A 20,999-nucleotide genomic window follows, 5' to 3' on the forward strand; every position below is an offset into this window, starting at 1 on the left:
GTTTTTCCTACCCTGGCACTGGTTCCTACAGAGGCTTCTGCTCTGGTAAGTTGTGATTCTCTGCATCTGCCTGTCTGTCTCTACAATTTTGGAGACAGCACCTATGAACTCACTTCTCCGAAGGATCTATGAAGAGTTGATTTCTTAGCTTGTTCAGCTTTTTACTTGTGAGGGTGGAGTGGCAACTCCTAAGTTCCTTCTTACATGCCAGACCAGAAACTGGAGATTCTGAATTTTGAGGTTTATTTTTAATTAATGGTTTTTATGAGTGCTTTCTATATTAAGATTATTAACCCTTGGTCTGGCTTTTAAAATATTTTTTCCCAGTTTGTTATTCATCTTGAAATCTTATTCATATTGCTTTTGGAGCCATAGGAATTTAAAAAATTTTTTTTTCTCTTTTTCTTTCCTTTATTCTTTCTCTTTTTTTCTTCTAAAGATCCCATCCTTCCTTTTTCTCCCCAAAGCCCCCTGGTACAAAGTTGTGCACCTCTAGTTGTGGGTGCTTCTACTTGTGGCATGCAGGATGCCACCCCAGCATGGCCCGATGAGCAGCACCATGCCCACGCCCAGGATCCGAACTGGCAAAACCCTAGGCCACCGAAGTGGAGCGCACGAACTTAACCACTCAGCCATGAGGCCAGCCCCAAAATTATTGCTCCCGTTTTTTTTTTCTTGGTGAGGAAGAGTGGCCCTGAGCTGACATCTGTGCCAATCTTCCTCTTCTTTTTCATATGTAGGATGCTGCGAAAGCATGGCTTGATGAGTGGTGTGCAGGTCCGTGCCCAGGATCTGAACCTGTGAACCACGGGCTGCTGATGTACAGCATGTGAACTTAACCACTATGCCACCCGGCCAGCCCCTCTCTGCCATTTAACATGGCCAAATATAAAACCAGTTTTTACCTTGAAGGGGGAAACAAAACCTCTTCTGTCTAAATGCTTAACTGTTGTAAGGAAAGCTACTACCTTAAATGTATAAGAACCTCAGATAAGGTCAATTTCTTACTAGATCCCTAGTAAGGTACTAGAGTGTTCCCTAGATCCAGCCATCACAGGCATATTTTGTTTTCTTCATTGATTGCTACCTAGTAACTTCATCTATCAATACCAATAGCTAGTAACTTTATCAATACCGATAGTCAAATACTTAATTCAGATCTAATCTTTATACTCTACTGCAACCTGATTATTGTATTTTCAATTGCTAATCTTTTTTTTTTCTTCTTCTTCCCCCTAAAGCTCCCCAGTACATAATTGTGTATTCTAGTCATCAGTGCCTCAGGTTGTGCTATATGGGGTGCCACCTCAACATGGCCTGATGAGCAGCGCCAGGTCCACACCCAGGACCCAAACCAGAAAAACCCTGGGCTGCCAAAGTGGAGCGGGCGAACTTAACCACTAGGCCACAGGGCTGGCCCCTCAATATTATTTCTTTATAATTCAATGTCAGACACCAAATTTGATCTCTGTTGTAGCCAGAATACCATATGGCAGACTGGGTAAGAGAGAAGAAATATTCATCTGGCAGCAGATGGAAAAAGAACAGGTTTCATCTTTTAAATCATTCTCTTTAAGATACTTTCCCTCACACTATTTTCTAAACAACTATTAAAGGTAGACTGAGTAATTTTAGCCTTTCTCCAAATAAAAATATTCTTCCACTTGACATGGGAAGGTGACCTAGTATTTAGTCTCATTAGCATACTCATTAATAATTACATAGATTAGATACTATCTCTCTCACTGTCTGCTCTCCTAGGTACTTTTCGATTTTTTTTTTCCTAACAAATGAACCAAATGAACTCCTATAACACGTAGAAGACGCACATTCCATGTATCTCCTAGGAACACTAAGTGAAGACGCAGAAGAGAAAGCAATTCTTTTAATAGTCTAATTACCCTTAGGTTTTAAACTCCTTGCATGCATTTGATCATCATAACATTATCACCACCATTTAACAGGAAACAGGTTGCCTTGCCAAACATTACTTTACTGGCAGTAGAAATAGGTCTCCTGATAGAACATCCTTTGCCCTAAATATGCTGTCTCCCACCACAACTAAACTCAATACCCAAAGAAAAGTGTCTTTGCAGAACACAATGAAGGAGGTGTCCCATAGCACAACAAATGAATACTAGTGACATATGTAAAATAATAACAATTAAGTTTGGTATTTAAAGAAGTAATTTTCTGTCTTCTATACAAGAAACGATTTCAAGTAAGCCAAATGAGACCACACTTTAAAAGCTTCTAGGCAGCAGGTAATGTATTTCCTTTTCTCTCATTTTCTCTAGAGCCTTGCCTTACACCATAAAGCACTTATCTAATGGCCGCCTGCTAGGAGATCTCAACTATCCAAAGCACAGCCCCATACACAGAAATTAGAAACACCCACTACTAAAATCTGGGCACTTTCCATGACAGGCTCCTCCTCAGATGAAGGTACTCTTTGTTTAGACCAATAATTCTCAACCACATCAGACTTGACATCCTCTTTCCACAAAATGTTTTCCAACTTCTGCTTTATCATACCAAAATGAAATTAATAACAATCTTCCTACAGACAACTTCAAAAAAATCGATACACCCTAAATAAAATATAAATAGAAAAGGGAAATGAAATAACTTAGAAGATAACATGTATTTGAATATGTTAATCCTGAAACAAACGTGAACTAGAAGACATATAAAAGTAATTAGCAGCTGAACATGACAGCTACGAATGCAAAGTTGTTTGTTATGCAATTTTCCAAAACTGTAAACAACTCTTGATCAAGTTTTGAACAAAATAAATCCTCCTTTCACACAACAGTTGTATGTGGAAATAGACACTGGAAAATTCAGTCTCAGTTAAAACCATGAGTTTATATGTAAAATGGAGGTTCTAGGTTCAGATAATAACAAATGTCGGGCAGGATATTCCTAAACCATGCAGGACATGGGGACATTTTTTGCTCTGGACAGCCCAACCACTGCAAAAAGTACAGCATCGCTGATGTCCACCCATCAAATGCTAGTGGTTTGATGTGGGGCTCCAATCATTCCAACAACCAAAAGAGCATGCCTCCCAGCTTCCCCAGTTTCCAGTGTATCAGAAGGGAAGAAACATTGCCTAGGCTTTTGGGGCTGTAAAGCTTGACTCAACTACATGTGCGTAGCACAGAGTAGCTGGTTTCCAACACATGGCATATTGAAATGTTAACAAGAGGGCTGTTCCAGATTGAGAGCAGCAAAATGTGACATGAATGTGGAGGAGGCTGAAGATATAATAAGCACCCAAAGTGAAATTTAACACACAGCAGCCTAGGGACATTTCAGAGAGCAGCCAGCAGTCCTACATCTCAGCAACCACTGAAGGCATGAATGTATTAAAATGCAGTGAAATAATTAATATTCAGAATGATGCCCCCCAAATTAAGAAGGCAAGAAAGCCTCACATCTTTAAGAGACTTCCACCAAATGCGGCTGAAATTTCGTAAAGTTTTGATACTTAAGTGAGTGACTATAGCCTACAAACATTATTCAAACTTTCATTGGGCAATCACCCTATTCTGGATGCTGGGAAAACACAAGATATCTACTATACCATAACTGTCCTCAAACATTTTACCACCCAGTAGATTAGAAATTGGTAAACCATAATCATAATATACAGCAGAATGACATAGTCGTTAAATAGAAAGTCAAAAAATAAATTATGGAGGCCTGTAGAAAATTATGAATAATTCTCACTGAGGAAAATCAAGGACATCGAAAAACAAGAATTCTGATAAGAAAATGGGGAGCAAATCATTAAAGAAAAAATGAAGTCCAGGCAAAGGAACTGAGCATGAAAATACAGCTTGGTTCAAGGATAGTAGTAGGGAAAGGTTACATTAGGGGTTGGGAAGGCAGTAAAAACATTTCAGGACCTGTTCATGGAGGGATCTGAATGCCATTCAAATGAGTTTGAGTTTTACTGGGGAAGTTTCCCAGAAAACTGGTGCGTATGTGGCACACCTGATCCCCAAATTATGCTGAATAATGGCCAAAAATAAAAGATTCTGAACAAATGCAAATTTTCATTGAGACTCCTGAAATTAAAATATATACATTTAAAATGAGTAAATAAGCAAAAAGAACCTAATCCAAGAGTAGGAAGTAGCTTCTGAATTAACTTCTTAAATAATCAAAATATTACTAAATTTATTAAACTTGGGAACTTAAAAGAACTCAGGATAACCTTACGTGTCCTTGATTTTCTTCCAAGCAAATCAGAGAACTTCCTAAACGTGTTATTTAGCAGTGCCTCGAGTCACCCTGGAAGGCAAGAGGTAGGCTACAGTATCATTAACCTCTTTTTACTATGGGGAAACTGAGGAACACAAAGAATAAATCATAGTATGTTCAAAAAATAAGCTATTATATTTTCTAGGGCTCTAATTAAAGTCTTGAAGGCCACATTTCATCGTTGATTCTTCCTATCATCTGAATACTAGAATTATCTTTTACTGTCGTCTTAAATGAAAAAAAAGACGACTAAACTTTAAGATCATTTTCTCAATTTGGTACTGCCACCAAAAAATGACTGTTTTTGAATTCTCTCTCTTAAAATTATATCTGCAACAATTGCAAGGTATAAGCAGTAAGGCAACCTCCCAAAAAGCAGACAGCCGTAAAGAGTAGGAGAGGTCAGGAATCCGAAGCTCAGCTTTTACTTTGATAGCTGGGAGGCTCAGATACGTGTCTGTAAAACAGGCTTTGCAGATGCTGTGATGGAAAGGTGCCTTAACAGGCTCAGAACAGTGATATCAATACGCCCACTGCTGCAAACGTGAAATCCAATGCTTTCTTCCTCTGCCCCTCCCTGCACTGCACCAAGCACCACAAGACTCCTGGTAATACACTGAGGCCTGTGCAAAGATCCCCCCGACATTTCCCTTAAAATTCAGTACTCTGAGGATGCCCAGAGCGCAGAGCCTCAGTGAACAGTGAGATCACCGGATGTGGCTGAACATCTCAAAATCTTGCCTCTCCAGAATCTAGGGCCTGGTCCAGAGGATCCTATAGGACAGAGTTCCTGCTACTAGTTCGTCTTTAACACACGCATTGACAACCCCTAACCCCTAGTCCCCCTCCTCAGCCTCCGGCCCACCCCCCCGACTCCCCTCCACGCCAGGTGGGCGTCCCAGGGACGTAAAGAGGAGGGAGACGGAGGTTAGAGCGCAGGGGTCCGGGCCGCAAGGCTGCCCGGCGCGGGCCGGGTTGCCGCCCGCCCAGCGCCGAAGCCGGGTCGCCCGGCCGCCCAGACCTGGCCTCCGCCAACGCGCCGCCGCCGCCGCCGCCGCCTATCAGCGGAGCGCAGGGGCGGGGCCGGCTGGCTCGGCGGCGGCTCGGCCGGCGGGCGGGGATGGGCGGGGGACCGACCGCCGCGCAGCTCGGGCCGCCGCGCGCATACACCGGGCCCGGCTCCCGAGGGCGCCAGCGCGGCCCCGGGGAGCGCGAGGAGCGGCGACCGCGCGGCCTGCCGTTGGCGGCCTGGTCCGCCACGCTCGGCGCCCACCCGCCCCCAAAGTGGGGTCCAAGCCCCCGGGAAGATGGTGTCCTGGATGATCTCCAGAGCCGTGGTGTAAGTGCCGCTCACGGCGCCCCGCAGCCCGCGCGAGGCCCAGGGGAGGTCTGGGGAGGGGCAGCGGCCAGGAGGAGAAGGGAAGGCCCAGGCCTGGTGGGGGTGGGCTGGCCTGGCCGCGGGCCTGCCCGGGGGCTGGGGGCTCTCGGCCTCCTCACCCTGGTCGACGTCGCTGCGTGGCTCCCTGCGGCGGGCGAGGGCCCGGCGGCGGTGGCGGCGGCGGCGCGGCCCGGCTGCGTGCTGCTCGGCGGCCCTGCTCCCGCGGCGCTGGGTGGGCAGGCGCGCAAGGCAGGCGGCGCGCGCTCCCCGCTCCCGCTCCCCGCGCTGCGCGGCACCGCCCTGCGGGCCCGGGAGCGGCGCGCCTCGCGGCCGCGCCCTACGCAAGCTCCGCAGACGCTGGAGCGCGGGAGGCTCCGCGGTCCCCCGGGGGATGCGGCGGCGCCGGCGCCGAGTCTTTGTATCCGCGGCTGGTGCGTTGCCGTGTCTCTCTCGGCGCTGATTGCCATTCGGTCACGTGTGGTAGGAGGAGAGATTTGTCTAAAAACCCGGGACCGCTCACAGTTCAGATCCCTGGGAAGGGTCCCAGTTGCCCCAAGATTTATAGCTTACCGAGAAAGGAGCTCATTACTGAGTGGTGACGCCCCCCTGCTCGCCAAATGTCAGAATTTGGCCTTGTCTTGGTGGAAATATTTGCTAAGTGATTGAGAAGCTGCAGGTGCCTGTTGTCTTTGTTCAAATTATCGATCGGTTCATTTCATTGTGCTCTTACCAACAAGTGCTACAGGTCCATAAGACAAAAATTAGTTGAGTTGTAGTGTTTACCCTGTAAAGGTGCGTATTTGAATACAGTTTAAACTGATTTCCTCCCTTCCTCCCCATTTTACCCCTCTTCAAAAAAAAAAAAAGCCTCAAAGTAAACAACTGTGACGTAGTAACCGCCAGGGGCCCATAGATTTCTTATTCATAATCTCTGTAGGAGTAATATTTCTCAGTACCTTTATGACATGTTTTTGTGAGTCGGCAGGCTTCTCTGATGAGCTTGAGAATGTGGAAAAAATAACACTACCAGATTTTTAGTTTTCTCACCAGCGAGAAGTAGCTAAATTTTCTGTTAATTTCGGTTTTATTTTGTTTGGGAGTGAATCAATCGCTTAGTAGCCCTATTCTACCTGATTTGGAATAGCATTCAAAATTTGTCATTTGATTGTCTTAATGCAGTTTGTTCGTCGGTACAGTTTCTAGTTTTAAAGCTTCAGTTTTCTGCGTTCATCTGTACAAAACTAAAAATCAAGAAATAAAAGCATACCACAGATGTCTTCAGATTGTTTTTTAGCCTTTTTAGCCTCTCTTTGAGTTTCATTTACATAAAAAAGGCATGCCTTTCTTGACCTGGTAGATGTCTATCAGCTGTTGTGTCTACCTAGAAAATCAAGTGCCGCATTAAGAATTTGTACCCTTTTTTTTTTTTTAACTTTCTAGGTTCCTTTGACCAGTTCTTTAACTGATAGAAAATTATGAAGCACTTTGATTTAGTTCACATTACTCAAAGGAGATTTTTGTTTTTAATCATCGACTATGCATATGAATGTCTTCTCTAGGTGCTGACTATAACATAAAGATTAGTTACACGTAGTTGATCTTCATGAAACTGACAGTTCAGACACACTGATATCTGCAGTACAGGTTAGAAGTCAAGTCTTGTAAGAGTTACACCCAGTGCTATAGGGGTTAGACAAGGAAGGGATTATGTCTAGTTGGAGAATCAGAAAAAGCAAGGAAAATTACGTTTGAGATGGGCCTTAAAGGACAGACTGAATTTAGACAGCCAGAGATGAAAAAGAAAGGATTCTGATAAAGGGGTCATCGTGAGCCCAGAGGAGGAAAAGCCCAGATTAGTTACAGTGGACTTGAGGGACTGGGGAGAGAGAAAGCTGAAAAGGTAGGCTGGGGTCTGTTTTCAAGGAATTTCAGGAAGAGGGGATAGATTTTATGAGGCAGCAATGGCTTTGCTTTGGAAGATTCCTTCCCTCAATATGTGAGATGGTTGGCCATGGAGAGACACTGAAGACTGTGAGACCACTTAGCGGGCCCCTTATCTGGAGAGACGGAATTGAAGCCTCTGATGCTAGAACTTAGAGAAGGTGAGGCAAAAGAAAGGGAGCAAAAATGTGAGGGAGAAAAGGTCACGGAAATGTATTTATCAAGTGTCAGGAAAAGTATTTCATGAGCCATTGAACCGTCAGCATATTAGAAAGCACACTTGTCAGGGAATATAAGCATCATTATATTTTGCCCCTTTGCTGTTCAATTTCTGTATCTCTAAGCACTGAATGTTTTCTACTCCCTTGATCATAGTATAAGGACACAAAAGCTCAGTCCTAGGATCTACACAAACTTGGAAACCTTTTTCACACCAGGGGATAGAATTTACTTACGTTCTTTCTAACCCACTGGAACAGCCAGCTAGCTAGTCCTGAGCCTGAAGAAAGATCAGATAGTACTCTCAACATGAACCTCTGGTGGTATGTGCAAGGAACTCAAGGAACCTCCATACCCAGAGTTCCCTATGTGGGTGAGCACTTTCTCCCCAGGCTTTGTGGTAGACCACTGGGAGAAGAACACTGGCTCTGGAATCAGACCTGGATGCCAGTTAATAGCTATGTGGTCCTGGGCAACATATTAAACTCATCTGAACTTCAGTGTCCTCATCTTAAAGTGGTTATAGTATTACCTCCTTAAAACTGTTGTAAAGATTAAATTAGTTTAACTAAAAACACACCGAATGTGCTCAGCATTTGTTGTGCACTTTATTAAAACAATGGATATGTAGACAGATTTTTTTTATGGGGGAGGGGAATAAGATGGATGGTACAGAAAGAAATATCGTTGGACTATCATCAGGAAACCTGGAAATTAGAACTAGCTTTGGTTATATTAACAGCTGAATGACCTTGAGTCACCCTCTTCCTAATTATAGATCTCAATTTCTTTGTGGAGATAAAGGGATCTGGTAATCTCCAAACTCTTTTGTACAGCTGTAGCATTCTGTGATGGTATGAAAGGATTTTTTCATTACTTCCAGTCTGTTTAAAATCAGCTTACTTTAACTTTACAGGCAAGATTGAAAGATTAGTTAGCAATTATTAAGGGATGGTAATATGAGCCTGCCAAATGATATTACATTTATATGTGGTACCCCTACCTCACCTTTTGAAACCTGATTCTCACAGGTTGTGAGAGATCCCAGTTTTCTAACTTTTTTTGTGTGTGTGGTGAGGAAGATTGCCCCTGAGCACATCTGATGCCAGTCTTCCTCTTTGTTTTTTAAATTTTTCCTCCCCAAAGCCCCAGCACATAGTTATATATCCTAGTTGTAGGTCATTCTAGTTCTTCTACGTGGGATGCCACCACAGCATGGCTTGATGAGTGGTGCCTAGGTCCACACCCAGGCTCCCAACCAGTGAAGCCTAGGCCACCAAAGCAGGGGGCGCAACTTAAACCACTCGGCCACAGGGCCCAGCCCCTCTGAGTTTTCTTAATTTGTGTACAGTAGTCCCCTTTTATCTGCATGGGGATACGTTTCAAGACTCCCAGTGGATACCTGAAACCTCAGATAGTACCGAACCCTATATATACTATGTTTTTTCCTATATGTGCATACCTATGATAAAGTCGAATATACATTAGGCACAGTAAGAGATTAACAATAATTTCTCTTTGGCAAATCCGAATTACCAGCATCACTACTCTTGAACCTTGGGGCCGTTAAGTAAAATAAGGGTTACTTGAGCACGTAGCCATTCATCTATTTTTTAATTTGGCTTTTAGATTATTTCTAATATTTCGTTATCATAAGTAATGTTACAGTGTAATTATAGTGCTACAGTGGACATCATTTACATATACTTTTTCTTTCTTTTTCCTTAGGATAAAATATCCAAGAGGAGTATTTCTGAGTCAAAGGCTATGAATATTTTTATGACCATTGATATGAATTGCCAAATTGCTTTCCAAAAGAATATTAATATTTTACAATGCCATCAACAATGTATGAGTTCTGTCTTTATCACAGTGTAGCCAGAATTGGGGGTTTTAATTCTTTTATACTTTCCTAATAAGTGTATTAGGAAATTGTTTCCTTTTGCATTATTTTGCTTATTAGCAAGGTTTAATATTTGTCATAATATTCATTGATTATATCTCCAATTATGCAAATAGTCCGAATGTCCTTTACCATTTATCTCTTGGTTCCTTGATAATTTACTTTTGTCTGAGCTCCTTACATAATAAAGAAATTAACCATAAGTCATATTTGATGCAAATATGTTTCTCAGTCTAATTACGCTTCTCTTTAGATGTTTTATTTTTGGTTGTATAGAGAGTTGATAGTCTTAGTGCAGGTGAACTTGTTCGTTTTTTACTTGACGATTTCTTTTTTACTTCTAAATATAAAGTATTAATTGCTCCAGATATTTGATAGATACTACTTTCTTATATAGAATTGGATGAATTTGGAGACTTTCTTTTTAATTCCATACATCTATATTTCCTTTTTTACATTAGTAACATTTTTATTTTTGTTTTTCCATAATATAATTACCTGGCATTACTAGTAAAAATGTCAGTCCTCTTTAATTGATCCTCTTCAGTTATATTTAATGGATATCTTTAGAGTCTAAATTACATACCTTAAAAACCACACTCCAGCAATTTTCCCCCTTCTTTCCAGCATCATCTCTTTTCCCTCTCTGCTAGATCTTTCTTGTCAGCATACAAACATGCTATTATTTATCCCATCTTAAGAGAAAACTCTTTCAGCCTACTATACTTTTCATCTTATTACCCCATTTCTCTCCTTCTGTTTAAAGCAGAAACTCATCAGAAGAATAGCCTAAACACGAATTCCCTACTTCCTCTACTTTGGGTCACCTGAGAACCCGTACCGTTTAGGTTTGGCTACCAACCACTCCACTAAAATTGCCCTTCTCTAGGTCAGCAGTGGCCTCCATGTGGCCAGATTGTTTAGTCCTCATCTGACTTATCAACAGCTTTTGATAAATTGCTCTCCTTGAAGTACTTTCTTCACTTGGTTTCCAAGAAACCTTGCTTTTTTTGTTTTCCTCATAACTCAACTGGCCACTCCCTTCTCAGTCTTCCCTTGCCACATTCCTCCACATGTCCTGACTTAAAGTTGGCATATCCAAGGGCTTGGTTCTTAGATCTTTTATCTTTTCTATCTACACTCCTAGGAGGACTCTTGTTAATTTACGTCTCCAACCCAGACCTCTCTGCTGAACTCACGATCCTATATATTTTCAACTGCCTGCTTAACTCTACTTGGAAACGTCTGAAAGTCATCTTGAACTTAAGATACCGACACTGAGCTCCTGAATTTCCTTCTGAGTCTGGCTTCTCTGGCAGCCTGCCCCAGCTCAGTTAATGACAACTCAATCCTTCCAGTAGCTCACGCCAAAAACCTTGGGATCATCCTTGATTCCTCTTTTTCTTTTGTTCCCTGCATTGAATCTTACAGCAATCTTGTTCACTCTACCTTCAAGATATATCCAGAATCCACCCACTTCTCGCAACCTTTATTTCCATTACCTAGTCCAAGCTAGCATCATATCTTAAATGTATTGTTATAATAGCATCCTGCTTCTACCACGTGTGTGTGTGTGTGTCTTGGTTAAGATTATGATAGAATTAATCATAAATATCTTGAGTCATTTTTAAATCCTTGTGGAAGTTTGAAGGCAGTCATAATTTATGTTATATTTTCCTTCCCTTAAATATGCTTTCAACTTTTTAAATGGTTTTAAAATCTCAATGATGGGTAAAATTTTTTCTTTCAAATAGGTTAAGGTAGATTTTATCTTTATTTACCAGTTTTGATGAGATCCATCATGTGAATAGCTTAGAGGTTCATGAGTTGTGTCTAAGGATACTTACTGAAATTGCTGTTAGATGATGAGAAATAAGGTAAAGAGGAGCAATGATGTTTTCAAGGAAATTGAAAAAGTTAAAATCTTAAAAATATAATTTGTTGTGAATGCCCTACAAGAGGTCATCTTTTCTGTCTTCCTTTGTTAAGACAGAAAACACATGCTAAACTATTGAGTCTTGTTTTCTTTGCATGGGCCAGAACTTCCAACAAGATTCCATTATTAGCCTTCTTTTCAGAAACAATTTGCTTTTGTCCGCTTTTTGTTACTGCTGCTATATTAACTATTTCTTTTTCTGCTGGCTTTTTGAACCCTTTTAGGATGGAGATTTTTATGTTCTCTACTTTCAGTATAGATTTAAATGTTCAAATAAATCGTATATTACAATAATAATGGCATAAATGGGTAATTTAAATATCAAAATAAGTATGAGATTACTATTTTGATCATCACATGGAAAAAAATTACTGCTGAGTCTCTGTTAGCAGAACATGAGCTTATTTTTGTCATTGATTATTCATTTGCACTAAACGACTCCTTTCATACATTTTTTTGAGATTGAATGAAAAGATAAAAATTATTCTATTATAAATGTCTTCATGTTTACAAAACTCTGCTAAGGGTTTAAGCATATATATCCCTATTACTGAAGTAAATTTACCAACTTCAGTCATGTTAAATTTATAGAGGCCACTATGACCGAAAATCAGGCAAGATGGCATACTCAGTGGGATACTGTGGACAGAGAAAATAGTAGCAGTTGGGATGGAATTATTGAACAGTAGCGAAAGATTATTTTATGTAAAGAGCAGGCTAGCTAATATTAGAATATTATACTGCCATTCATAATGATATTCAAAATACTTTTAATTTCATTTAAAGATCCTTTAAATATGTCAGAGTTTCTTAGCCTAGCACTGTTGACATTTTGGCCTGGATAATTCTTTCTTGTGGGGGGCTGTCCTGTGCATCGTAGGTGTTTAGCAGCATCCCTGACCTCTATTCACAAGATGCCTGTATCACCCCCCAGTTATGACAGCCAAAGATGTCTCCAGATATTGCCATTTGTCACCTAGTGGAGAGCATTGCCACTAGTGGAGAATCACTGTGTTAAGTGAAAAGGGAAGAAAAATATGTATGGGAAGGAATGAGCCTAGAAGCTGTGTTGTTTAGGATGGTAGCCACCAGTCACATGTGTCTATTTAAATGTAGATTAATTAAATTAAAAATTAACTTGCTCAGTCACACTACCCACATTTCAAGTGTTCGATAGCCACAGGAGCTTAGTGGCCACCTTATTGGACAGCACAGAAACAGAACATTTCCATCATTGCAGAAAGTTCTCTCGAAGTGATCCCTTACAAGATACAGTCTGCTCAGCATCCACATCTAAAAATGGCTTTGTTATTTACTATTTGCTGCTTCTATATGCTTAATGGGAGGAATTATTGGAAATTCATGTGTCTCAGGAGATATCTGTATAAAATACTGTTGCTGATCAAGCTGTCATAGTTTTTTTCCCTATTTCAAAATTAGTTTCTGTTTCAGTATTTACAGAGAATTTCCCAAAATTGATGAAAATCACTGATACAGTACACTTTGAAAAGAATTTTTATAATCACACATTCTGTACATCAGCTGTTATGTTCCTTATTTCCTAAATTTATAAGTGAAATGTGATTACAAGTTATAGTTTTCCCTTTCCTAGAAGTTGTTAGAATATTAGAATTTGAATGCAGATTCAAAGGTTACTAATATGTTGCTTTCCTTCCTAGTAAGAGTATCATTAACTCTGCAAAAGCAGAGCTAGTGAGGAAATCGTGAAAGCCAAAGTCAAAGGAAAAATCTAAACATAATAGGTTTGTACGGGCAAGTAATTCAATAATTTCAAGATGTATTCAAATATATTATTGCTGAGAACATTAATATTTTCAAATGATGATATGTCCGTTTTAGAAAAGAATTATTCTCATCCATAAATAAAACCAAGCATTCTACTGTGGAAAATTTCCTTAATTTCATGTCACATTTTTAAGAAACATATTAGTTTGCTGAGGGTGCTATAACCAAGTACCACAAGAATGGGTGGCTTACACAGTGATTTACTGTCTCACAGCTCTGAAGGCTAGAAGTCCAAGATGAAGGTGTCAGCAGGGTTGGTTCCTTCTGAGGGCTGTGAGGAAGAATCTGTACCATGTCTTTCTCCCAGCTTCCAGTGGTTTTTCTGGCCATCTTCACGTTCCTTGGCTTGTAAATGTGTTACCCTGATCTCTGCCTTCATCTTCTCATGGCATTCTCCCTTTGTGCATGTCTCTGTGTCCAAATTTCCCATTTTTATAAGGACAGAGTCATACTGGATTAGGGCCCTCCCTAATTACTTCATTTTAACCAGATTACCTCTGTAAAGACCCTATCTCCAAATAAGGTCACATTCTGAGGTAGTGGGAGTTAGGTCTCCAACATATCTTTTTTGGAGGGACACAAGTCAATCCATAACAATCTCTTCTACATATCATGAGGAAAACTAGTATATACCAAGGAATAGTTTTAGGGATTGGATTGGAAAAGGAGAAAAAAGTCTAACAAAATAGCTGTCTCAATATAATTTGAGTTGTCACATGGAGGAGTGGGTGCTGATTTTTCTATCTTATTGTGAAATGCAAGGCTAGAGCAATAGGTAGATGTTATGGGGAAGACAATTTTATTCAATATATAAGGGAAAACTTCCTAACACCTAGAGTTGTTCAACATTGAGACTGACTACCTCATGAGAACAGTGTGTTCTCCATCACTGGAGGCATAAAGGGGAGAGAAGAACCCTAGTTGAAGATCTTGGCTATATTATTTGTATGCTTCCTATAGAGAATCATAGATAAATTACTTTGAAGTATTTTGTATTTAATAAAACTACTTAGATATTTAAATAAATGAATACATTAACCTTGTATTACATCAATATCAGCAAAATTAATAAATGGCATTGTTTGGCATTAAACAGCATGAATATATACAGCACTGAATAAATTATATGCTAAAGATTCTGCTAATGTGACACTTTTTCATCATCAAATTTTAATCACAAATCTTTAGGGCTCCCAAAATTTGGAATGCACTTTCACCAAAACTGTAAAGTAGATAAACTGACTTCTTTTCCTTGCTTACCATTTGAGAAGCCCATAGGAACAAAGAGCAGTAGGCATTCTTGAGTGTTGACCTGAAGAAAGTGCAGATGTGGGAATAGAGAAAATTTGGTGATGTTTGCCTAATGGGTATCATTACTGCTGTGATCAGTTCTTCATAGCTTTGTGCCTGGGTCTTTGTTTTCTGCTGGGGACACCAACCAACCTCAGGATTGCAGAACAAACTTCCCAGCTGTTCATTCAATGTTTGTTTGTTTGCATTGTATTTTTTTTTCTAGATGGGCACCTGAGCTAACAACTGTTGCCAATTTTTTTTTTCTTTCTGCTTTTTCTCCCCAAATCCTCACAGTACCTAGTTGTATATTTTAGTTGTCGGTCCTTCTAGTTGTGGCACATGGGACGCCGCATCATTGTGGCCTGACGACTAGTGCCATGTCCATGCCCAGGATCCAAACCAGCAAAACCCTGGGCCACCGCAGCAGAGCGTGCAAATTTAACTACTCGGCCACGGGGCCAGCCCCTGCATTGTATTTTTTAATCATTAATTTTCATCAATCTTAGTTTTAATTTCTGATTTTCTGAAACATAGGGCCTTTCCATTTTCACTTTGTATATCTGTTAGTTTTGCTAATAGAAATTATAATGATTTTAAGGTGTTTAATGGATCATAAATGGATGGGAAAAAGTATTCTCTAAAGATATACCTCTAGGTCCTCATAAGAGAGCCTTGGAAGTGTATACATCTTAACCTGAAAATATTAAGGTGTTAAATAAAACTGTATGAGAAAGGTGGTCTAAAAGGTTTGTGTAAAGATATTTTGAAAGGATACCTGGTCTTTTCCTTGACAGGTGAAAATGACAGAAATGCGAATTAAAAATAAACACCCCCCTCCCCCCCCACACACACAAGTTTATGCTCTTTTATTATGATTAAATAATTTTTAGGAACTTCTAAATCCCCTGTCTTGTTTCCTACCCCCCCCCCCCCAGGAAGATTAGCCCTGAGCTACTACTGCCAATCCTCCTCTTTTTGCTGAGGAAGACTGGCCCTGGGCTAACATCCATGCCCATCTTCCTCTACTTTATATGTGGGACGCCTGCCACAGCATGGCTTTTTGCCAAGTGGTGCCATGTCCGCACCTGGGATCCAAACCAGCGAACCCTGGGCCGCCGAGAAGCGTAACGTGCGATCTTAACCCATGCACCGCCGGGCCGGCCCCATGTCTTGTATTATTTTAGGTGATAAATATGATTCAAATATGGCTTTATTTCAATTGGTCTCCTCTAAGTTTAAGAAATAAAATGTACTGTCTTCCAGTAAATCTGTACCCAATTACCTTAAATTTTTGCTGGTGACAAATTCTTGTACTGCTTTAACTAAAGAGAAACCTTGATTACCTTGAATGACTGAGAAATAGAAAGGACATGCTGAAAATTGTATAACCTGTAACCTAAAAATGACACTGCCTGGATGCACTTGAAGTATGTGATGAGAGGAAGAACTGTATAAGGAAGAAAGGCATTCAGTTTCTTCCTTTGAAGAATTCAGTTCTGCTCCCGCACTTCAAAGTATGGCATCACTGTCTCTTTTATACTTTCCTCACCTTTTTCTCTAGTTTTATTTTTTTTCCCTTCACTCTGAATAAAGGTGAGGAAACAGTTGTATGGTCTCTGTCATGTGCAGAGATATAATAATTTAAAAGGTCGTCAATATAATAGATAGTTTCCAAGCCAACAGAGAAAAGCAGAGGCTATAAGGATACAGAAGACCAAAATAAAGGGGGCTGGGGATGGAGGACATATGGACAAAAAAAGATGGTGGTAGAAATGGGTTCGAATATATCAGTAATGAAAATAAATGTAAACAGATTACTTTCTCCTGTTAAAATACAGTCTAAACTGGGGGGGAAAACTATAAAGAAAGTTATAAAACACGATTGAAAGATAAAAGATAGCCCATGTTAATGGATCAATATTAGTTGATGATTATCAGTTCTTCCCAAATACATCTATAAATTCAGTGGGATTCCAATAGGATTTTTGTTGTTTTTGTTTTCATGGAACCCAATAGACTATCTAAAGTTCATAGGGAAGAGCAAAAGCTCAGGAATCAATAAGACAGCTTTGAAGAACAAGGAAGGAAGACTTGCCCTATTACATATCAAGATTCATTATAATGTTATAGTAATTAAGACAATGTAGTATTGGTGCAGTGATTGACAATATACTTAGTGGAACACAATCAGGAATCCAGAAACTAACCCAGGCATATGTGAAACTCTGATATGACAGAAGTACTATTCAAAATCAGTGGAGAAAGATAGATAATTTAATAAATAGTGGTGTTACAACTTGGTTATCTCTTGCAAAAAAGAATGACGTTATGTTCTTACTTCACAGCAAACTCAAAAATAAATTATAAATAGATTACCTGCCTAAATATGAAAACTAAAACATTTAAACTTTTAGAAGAAAATGTAGGAGAATATCATTATGATTATGATTTGGTAGGAAAGAACTTTTCAGACTCTACAACAAACCGTAGAGAAAACGGTCAATAAATGTAGCCTCACGTACATCTGACATTCATTCTGCATCAAGCATTATACTAAGCACTTTCAAACTAATTTGTTTATGTCTCGCAACAGCCCTAATAGTACAGGTACTGCTATTATCCCCATTTTGCCACTGAAAACCCTGAGGCTTACAGTTGCAAAATAACTTGCCCAAGGTGGTTATGTAGCTTACTAAGTGAATGGTAGTCCAGCTCTAGAACCAGACCTTAGCCTATATGCTATACCACCTCCCTTTGTTATGACTTACATCTATTATTTTTTACATTTTTTTTAAGATTTTTTAAATTCTTTTCCTTTTTCTCCCCAAAAGCCCCCAGTACATAGTTGTACATTCTTAGTTGTGGGTCCTTCTAGTTGTGGCATATGGGATGCCGCCTCAGCAAGGCCTGATGAGCGGTGCCATGTCCGCGCCCAAGCTTCAAACCAGCAAAACCATGGGCCACCGCAGCGGAGCGCGCGAACTTAAGCACTCAGCTTTGGGACTGGCCCCTATTTTTCACATTTTTAATCAGCTTTATTGAGATAGAATTTACGTACAGTAATTTCGGTGAGTTTTGTCAGATGTGTACACTCATGTATCAGCACCCCTATCAAGATCAAGATTCCCTTTACGCTCTCAACAATGGTAGTTGATTGTCCATTTCTACTACATTCACCATCCCTGACAATAATTTTATCTTTGCCAATCCATATGAAAAAATACCTAATTATTTTAAATATCCCTTTCAGGATATATATTTTTTAAAGCTCTATTTAGAAAACTCATATTATTATTTTCTTAGTTCCTCAGTAGTTCAGGAGCAGAGGAGGAGGGTGTGATGGGGGAAGCCAGCACTAGAATTGTGGCCCAATGAGGGTCAGAAATGCAGCCAGTTTTGTAACATACATAGCTAACAAAGGATGACAGTCAGAAGATACAAAGACTTCTTTAAAATCAATAAGAAAATAGACAATCTAAAAGAAAAATGGACAAGTGAACAAGGCATCTCCTAGAAGAGGAAATCAATGACAACTAGAAATAGAAGATACACAAAACTCATTAGTTTTTGGGAAAATGTAAATTAAAACCACATTGAAATTCCATTTCACACCTTCTAGATTGCAAAAATTACAAAGTCTGAAAATACCAAGTGCTGACAAGGATGGGTAGGCAACAAGATCCTTTTTTGTGATGCCAGTAGGAGGATAAGATGCTGCAACTGCTTTGGAAAACAATTTGACCCTAACTTACAGTGTTAATCCTTCATACACCCTATAACCTAGCAAGTCCACAATTAGGTAGAATTTGGCACATGCACCAGGAAACATTTGCAAGACTTTATAGTAAAGTTCTTAAAGCGGAAATCTACCAAGAGTACCAATTTACATGGACAAAAGAATAAGTAAATAAATGTTAGTGTATTTACATAATGGAATATTATACAGTAGTGAAACTGAATGAGATATCTCAAGCATCAACATGGATGAATGTTAGGAAAATTTTAGTGTTTTTTTAAAAAAACAAGCCAGATATGATTGCATGTAATCTGATACCATTTTAAAGGCCCCAGTATAGGTAAAACTAAACAATATGTAATTTAGAGATATATACATATATGGCAAATCTGTTATTCAACAAAGAAAAGAGAACGATAAACACAAAGTTTAGGCTAGGGGTTAGTTCTGGGGAGTACCCTGGCAGAGGAAGGGGCTCTGGTACAAGGAATGGTATGGGAAGTATTCTACTTTGAAGTTGGATGACTGATTCACTTCATTATGCTTCATAACTTAGAAGTATGTGTCATGTATTTTCTTTATATCAACTTTGACATTTAAAAAATGCTTAACACTTGCAGTGAGTCAGGACCAAGAGATCTACGGTAACTAAAGGGACAAGCTAAGACAACAGGGAGCAGATACCAACAGAAAGGAGATGCTGCCCCATCCCAGCCCATATGCTTCTTCCTGGTGTAGAGGCCAGTTTTAGTGCTTAGCCAGGCCCCAGATGGAGGAAGGGAACGGGCTGCACCTGTCATGAAGAGTATGCTAACAGAAGGCCAGAACCTTTCTGAAATCGCCAGGCAGGCTGTCTCTGGTCCCTTTTTTTCTCAAAGCTGGTCTGAGTCCAATGAAGAAGGTCCAGTTTCTTATTTATCCAAAGGATTTTTGTGCTTCTAGAAGTAGGTACATGGATGGCCATTTAAGAGCTTTTCTTTTTTTCCTCTTATTTTCAGATGGTGGTAGTTCTCTTATCTGTTTGATATGTGGGATATTGCTATAAAAAGTAATTTAGTTTCTAAAAAATGTATAAATTAATGTGCCTTCATTATAGCTACTTCCAGATTAAGACAGGCCTAAGAGATAGCGTTGATGTTGAAATGTAGAATAATATTCTTGACAGCTTCTGCTTTGTGTTCTTAATGATGTTGCTTGTCCATTTTGATAGTTTAGCTGGTCAAAAATATGACATTGCTTGAAATTACCTAATGCCTACCTAAGACTAATTTAACTTTTAGGTTATGTGTTTCAAAGCAGTTACCTGCTATTACAAAGGAGGTTACATTAGTCCTAGAATCTGGGATGGATTTGAACCCATCAATGGGAGATAACGTCTAATACTGACATTTTATAGTACTGTGTAGCTCTGATTCCTTGTGTATGCTGAGCATCATTTGTAGAAGAGGAGGAGAATTAAAAATATTAAATAGAGAGTTGTGTGTTTTCCACGTGGTCAGCATTGCTGTGGGGGTGATCTGGCTAAGACATCTGTCACCCACTGATGGCCAGGATTTATTTGGCCTGTTAGGCTGTCCACTTGTTCCCTTGTCATTCCATGTGCTGTGCTCATTTGGTCAGTAGCAGAGGACACTCAGAGCCTCGCAGCATCTCAGGAACAAGACTGTGAGGCATTAGCTCGTAGATATGCAGATCTATCTATAGAGATTCCCAGTTTGAGAATGCAAAGTAAGTAAATCTACTAGATTTAACTTTAGTCTTTACCCCAGCAGTCTCCCAGAAATACCAACAGGATTGCCAACTTTTTTTAATGTGAAAAATGTTAGCCTCTTTGATTGAGGAATTTTGGAGGAGTCCATGAGAATGATTTAAGAAGAAGGAAATTAGAAGATGAATCATCAATCAGCTTCTGTAACAAGAGAAGGAGTACTGCCCAGAGCCCAATCATGTACAGGTGGGATAAACGAAGTGGATTACTATGGAACATTTCTTACTAAAGATGATTAGAAATTCATGAGATAAAATGGAACTTCTGTAATATAAACAAGAAACCTATTTAAAAGGTTTGGAAGCTGGGTTAAAAAAAAGCCAAAGAAAAGAATGTTAGCCTATAAATGGGCTCTGAAATCAGTGACCGTTTATTCCCTGTATACTCCTAGACGGATTCTTGTCCTAGCCAGACTCCTGTTTTATTATTGTTTTGTCACAGTCTTATGTTTTGCTAAGTTTTAATCCCTCAAACTAATCCTAAGACTTCCCAATAAACAGACAAAATTTCATAACTTTATTCACCTTTGAAAAAGGAGTTTTGTATGATGGAGTACTTTAAAATTATAGCTTTCAACCGAAAAAGCAGTTCTGTAGCTTTACAAATGTTGAAAATTGATGCTCCTATTTAATTTGAGAAATATGATTGATAGAGTGATAGCTTTCACCTCTTAAAAATCTTAAAATTATTTTCGCTATAACTGAACACATGATAAATTGGGTATCTATTTTCATTGAGGTGCTTTGG

General features: G+C 39.7%; 2 protein-coding genes across 7 annotated transcripts in view; one reads left to right on the forward strand and one right to left on the reverse strand.

The window, feature by feature from the left end:
* Window positions 1-6,497, reverse strand: part of JMJD1C (jumonji domain containing 1C) — a 346,491-nt gene extending 339,994 nt beyond the window's left edge. For 3 of the 4 annotated variants that reach the window (XR_011523679.1, XM_070563438.1, XM_070563432.1), the window contains exon 1: window positions 5,770-6,497. Coding sequence is in view for 2 of the 4 variants with exons in the window: in XM_070563438.1 (XP_070419539.1) it covers window positions 5,770-6,117 (348 nt within the window). In the remaining 2 variants the exon portion in view is untranslated. The remainder of the gene's footprint in view (window positions 1-5,769) is intronic. The other variant, XM_070563517.1, reaches the window with a different exon arrangement.
* The window catches only part of REEP3 (receptor accessory protein 3), a 96,157-nt gene continuing 80,390 nt past the window's right edge, over window positions 5,233-20,999 (forward strand). For 2 of the 3 annotated variants that reach the window (XM_070563585.1, XM_070563592.1), the window contains exon 1: window positions 5,233-5,611. In XM_070563585.1, the coding sequence (XP_070419686.1) occupies window positions 5,580-5,611 (32 nt within the window). In that variant the 5' untranslated portion in view covers window positions 5,233-5,579. Of the gene's footprint in view, window positions 5,612-20,067; window positions 20,213-20,999 lie in introns of those variants that run through there. The other variant, XM_070563578.1, reaches the window with a different exon arrangement.

This window comes from Equus przewalskii, chromosome 1, assembly GCF_037783145.1.
Source record: "Equus przewalskii isolate Varuska chromosome 1, EquPr2, whole genome shotgun sequence".
In the NCBI taxonomy this organism is placed as follows: domain Eukaryota; kingdom Metazoa; phylum Chordata; class Mammalia; order Perissodactyla; family Equidae; genus Equus; species Equus przewalskii.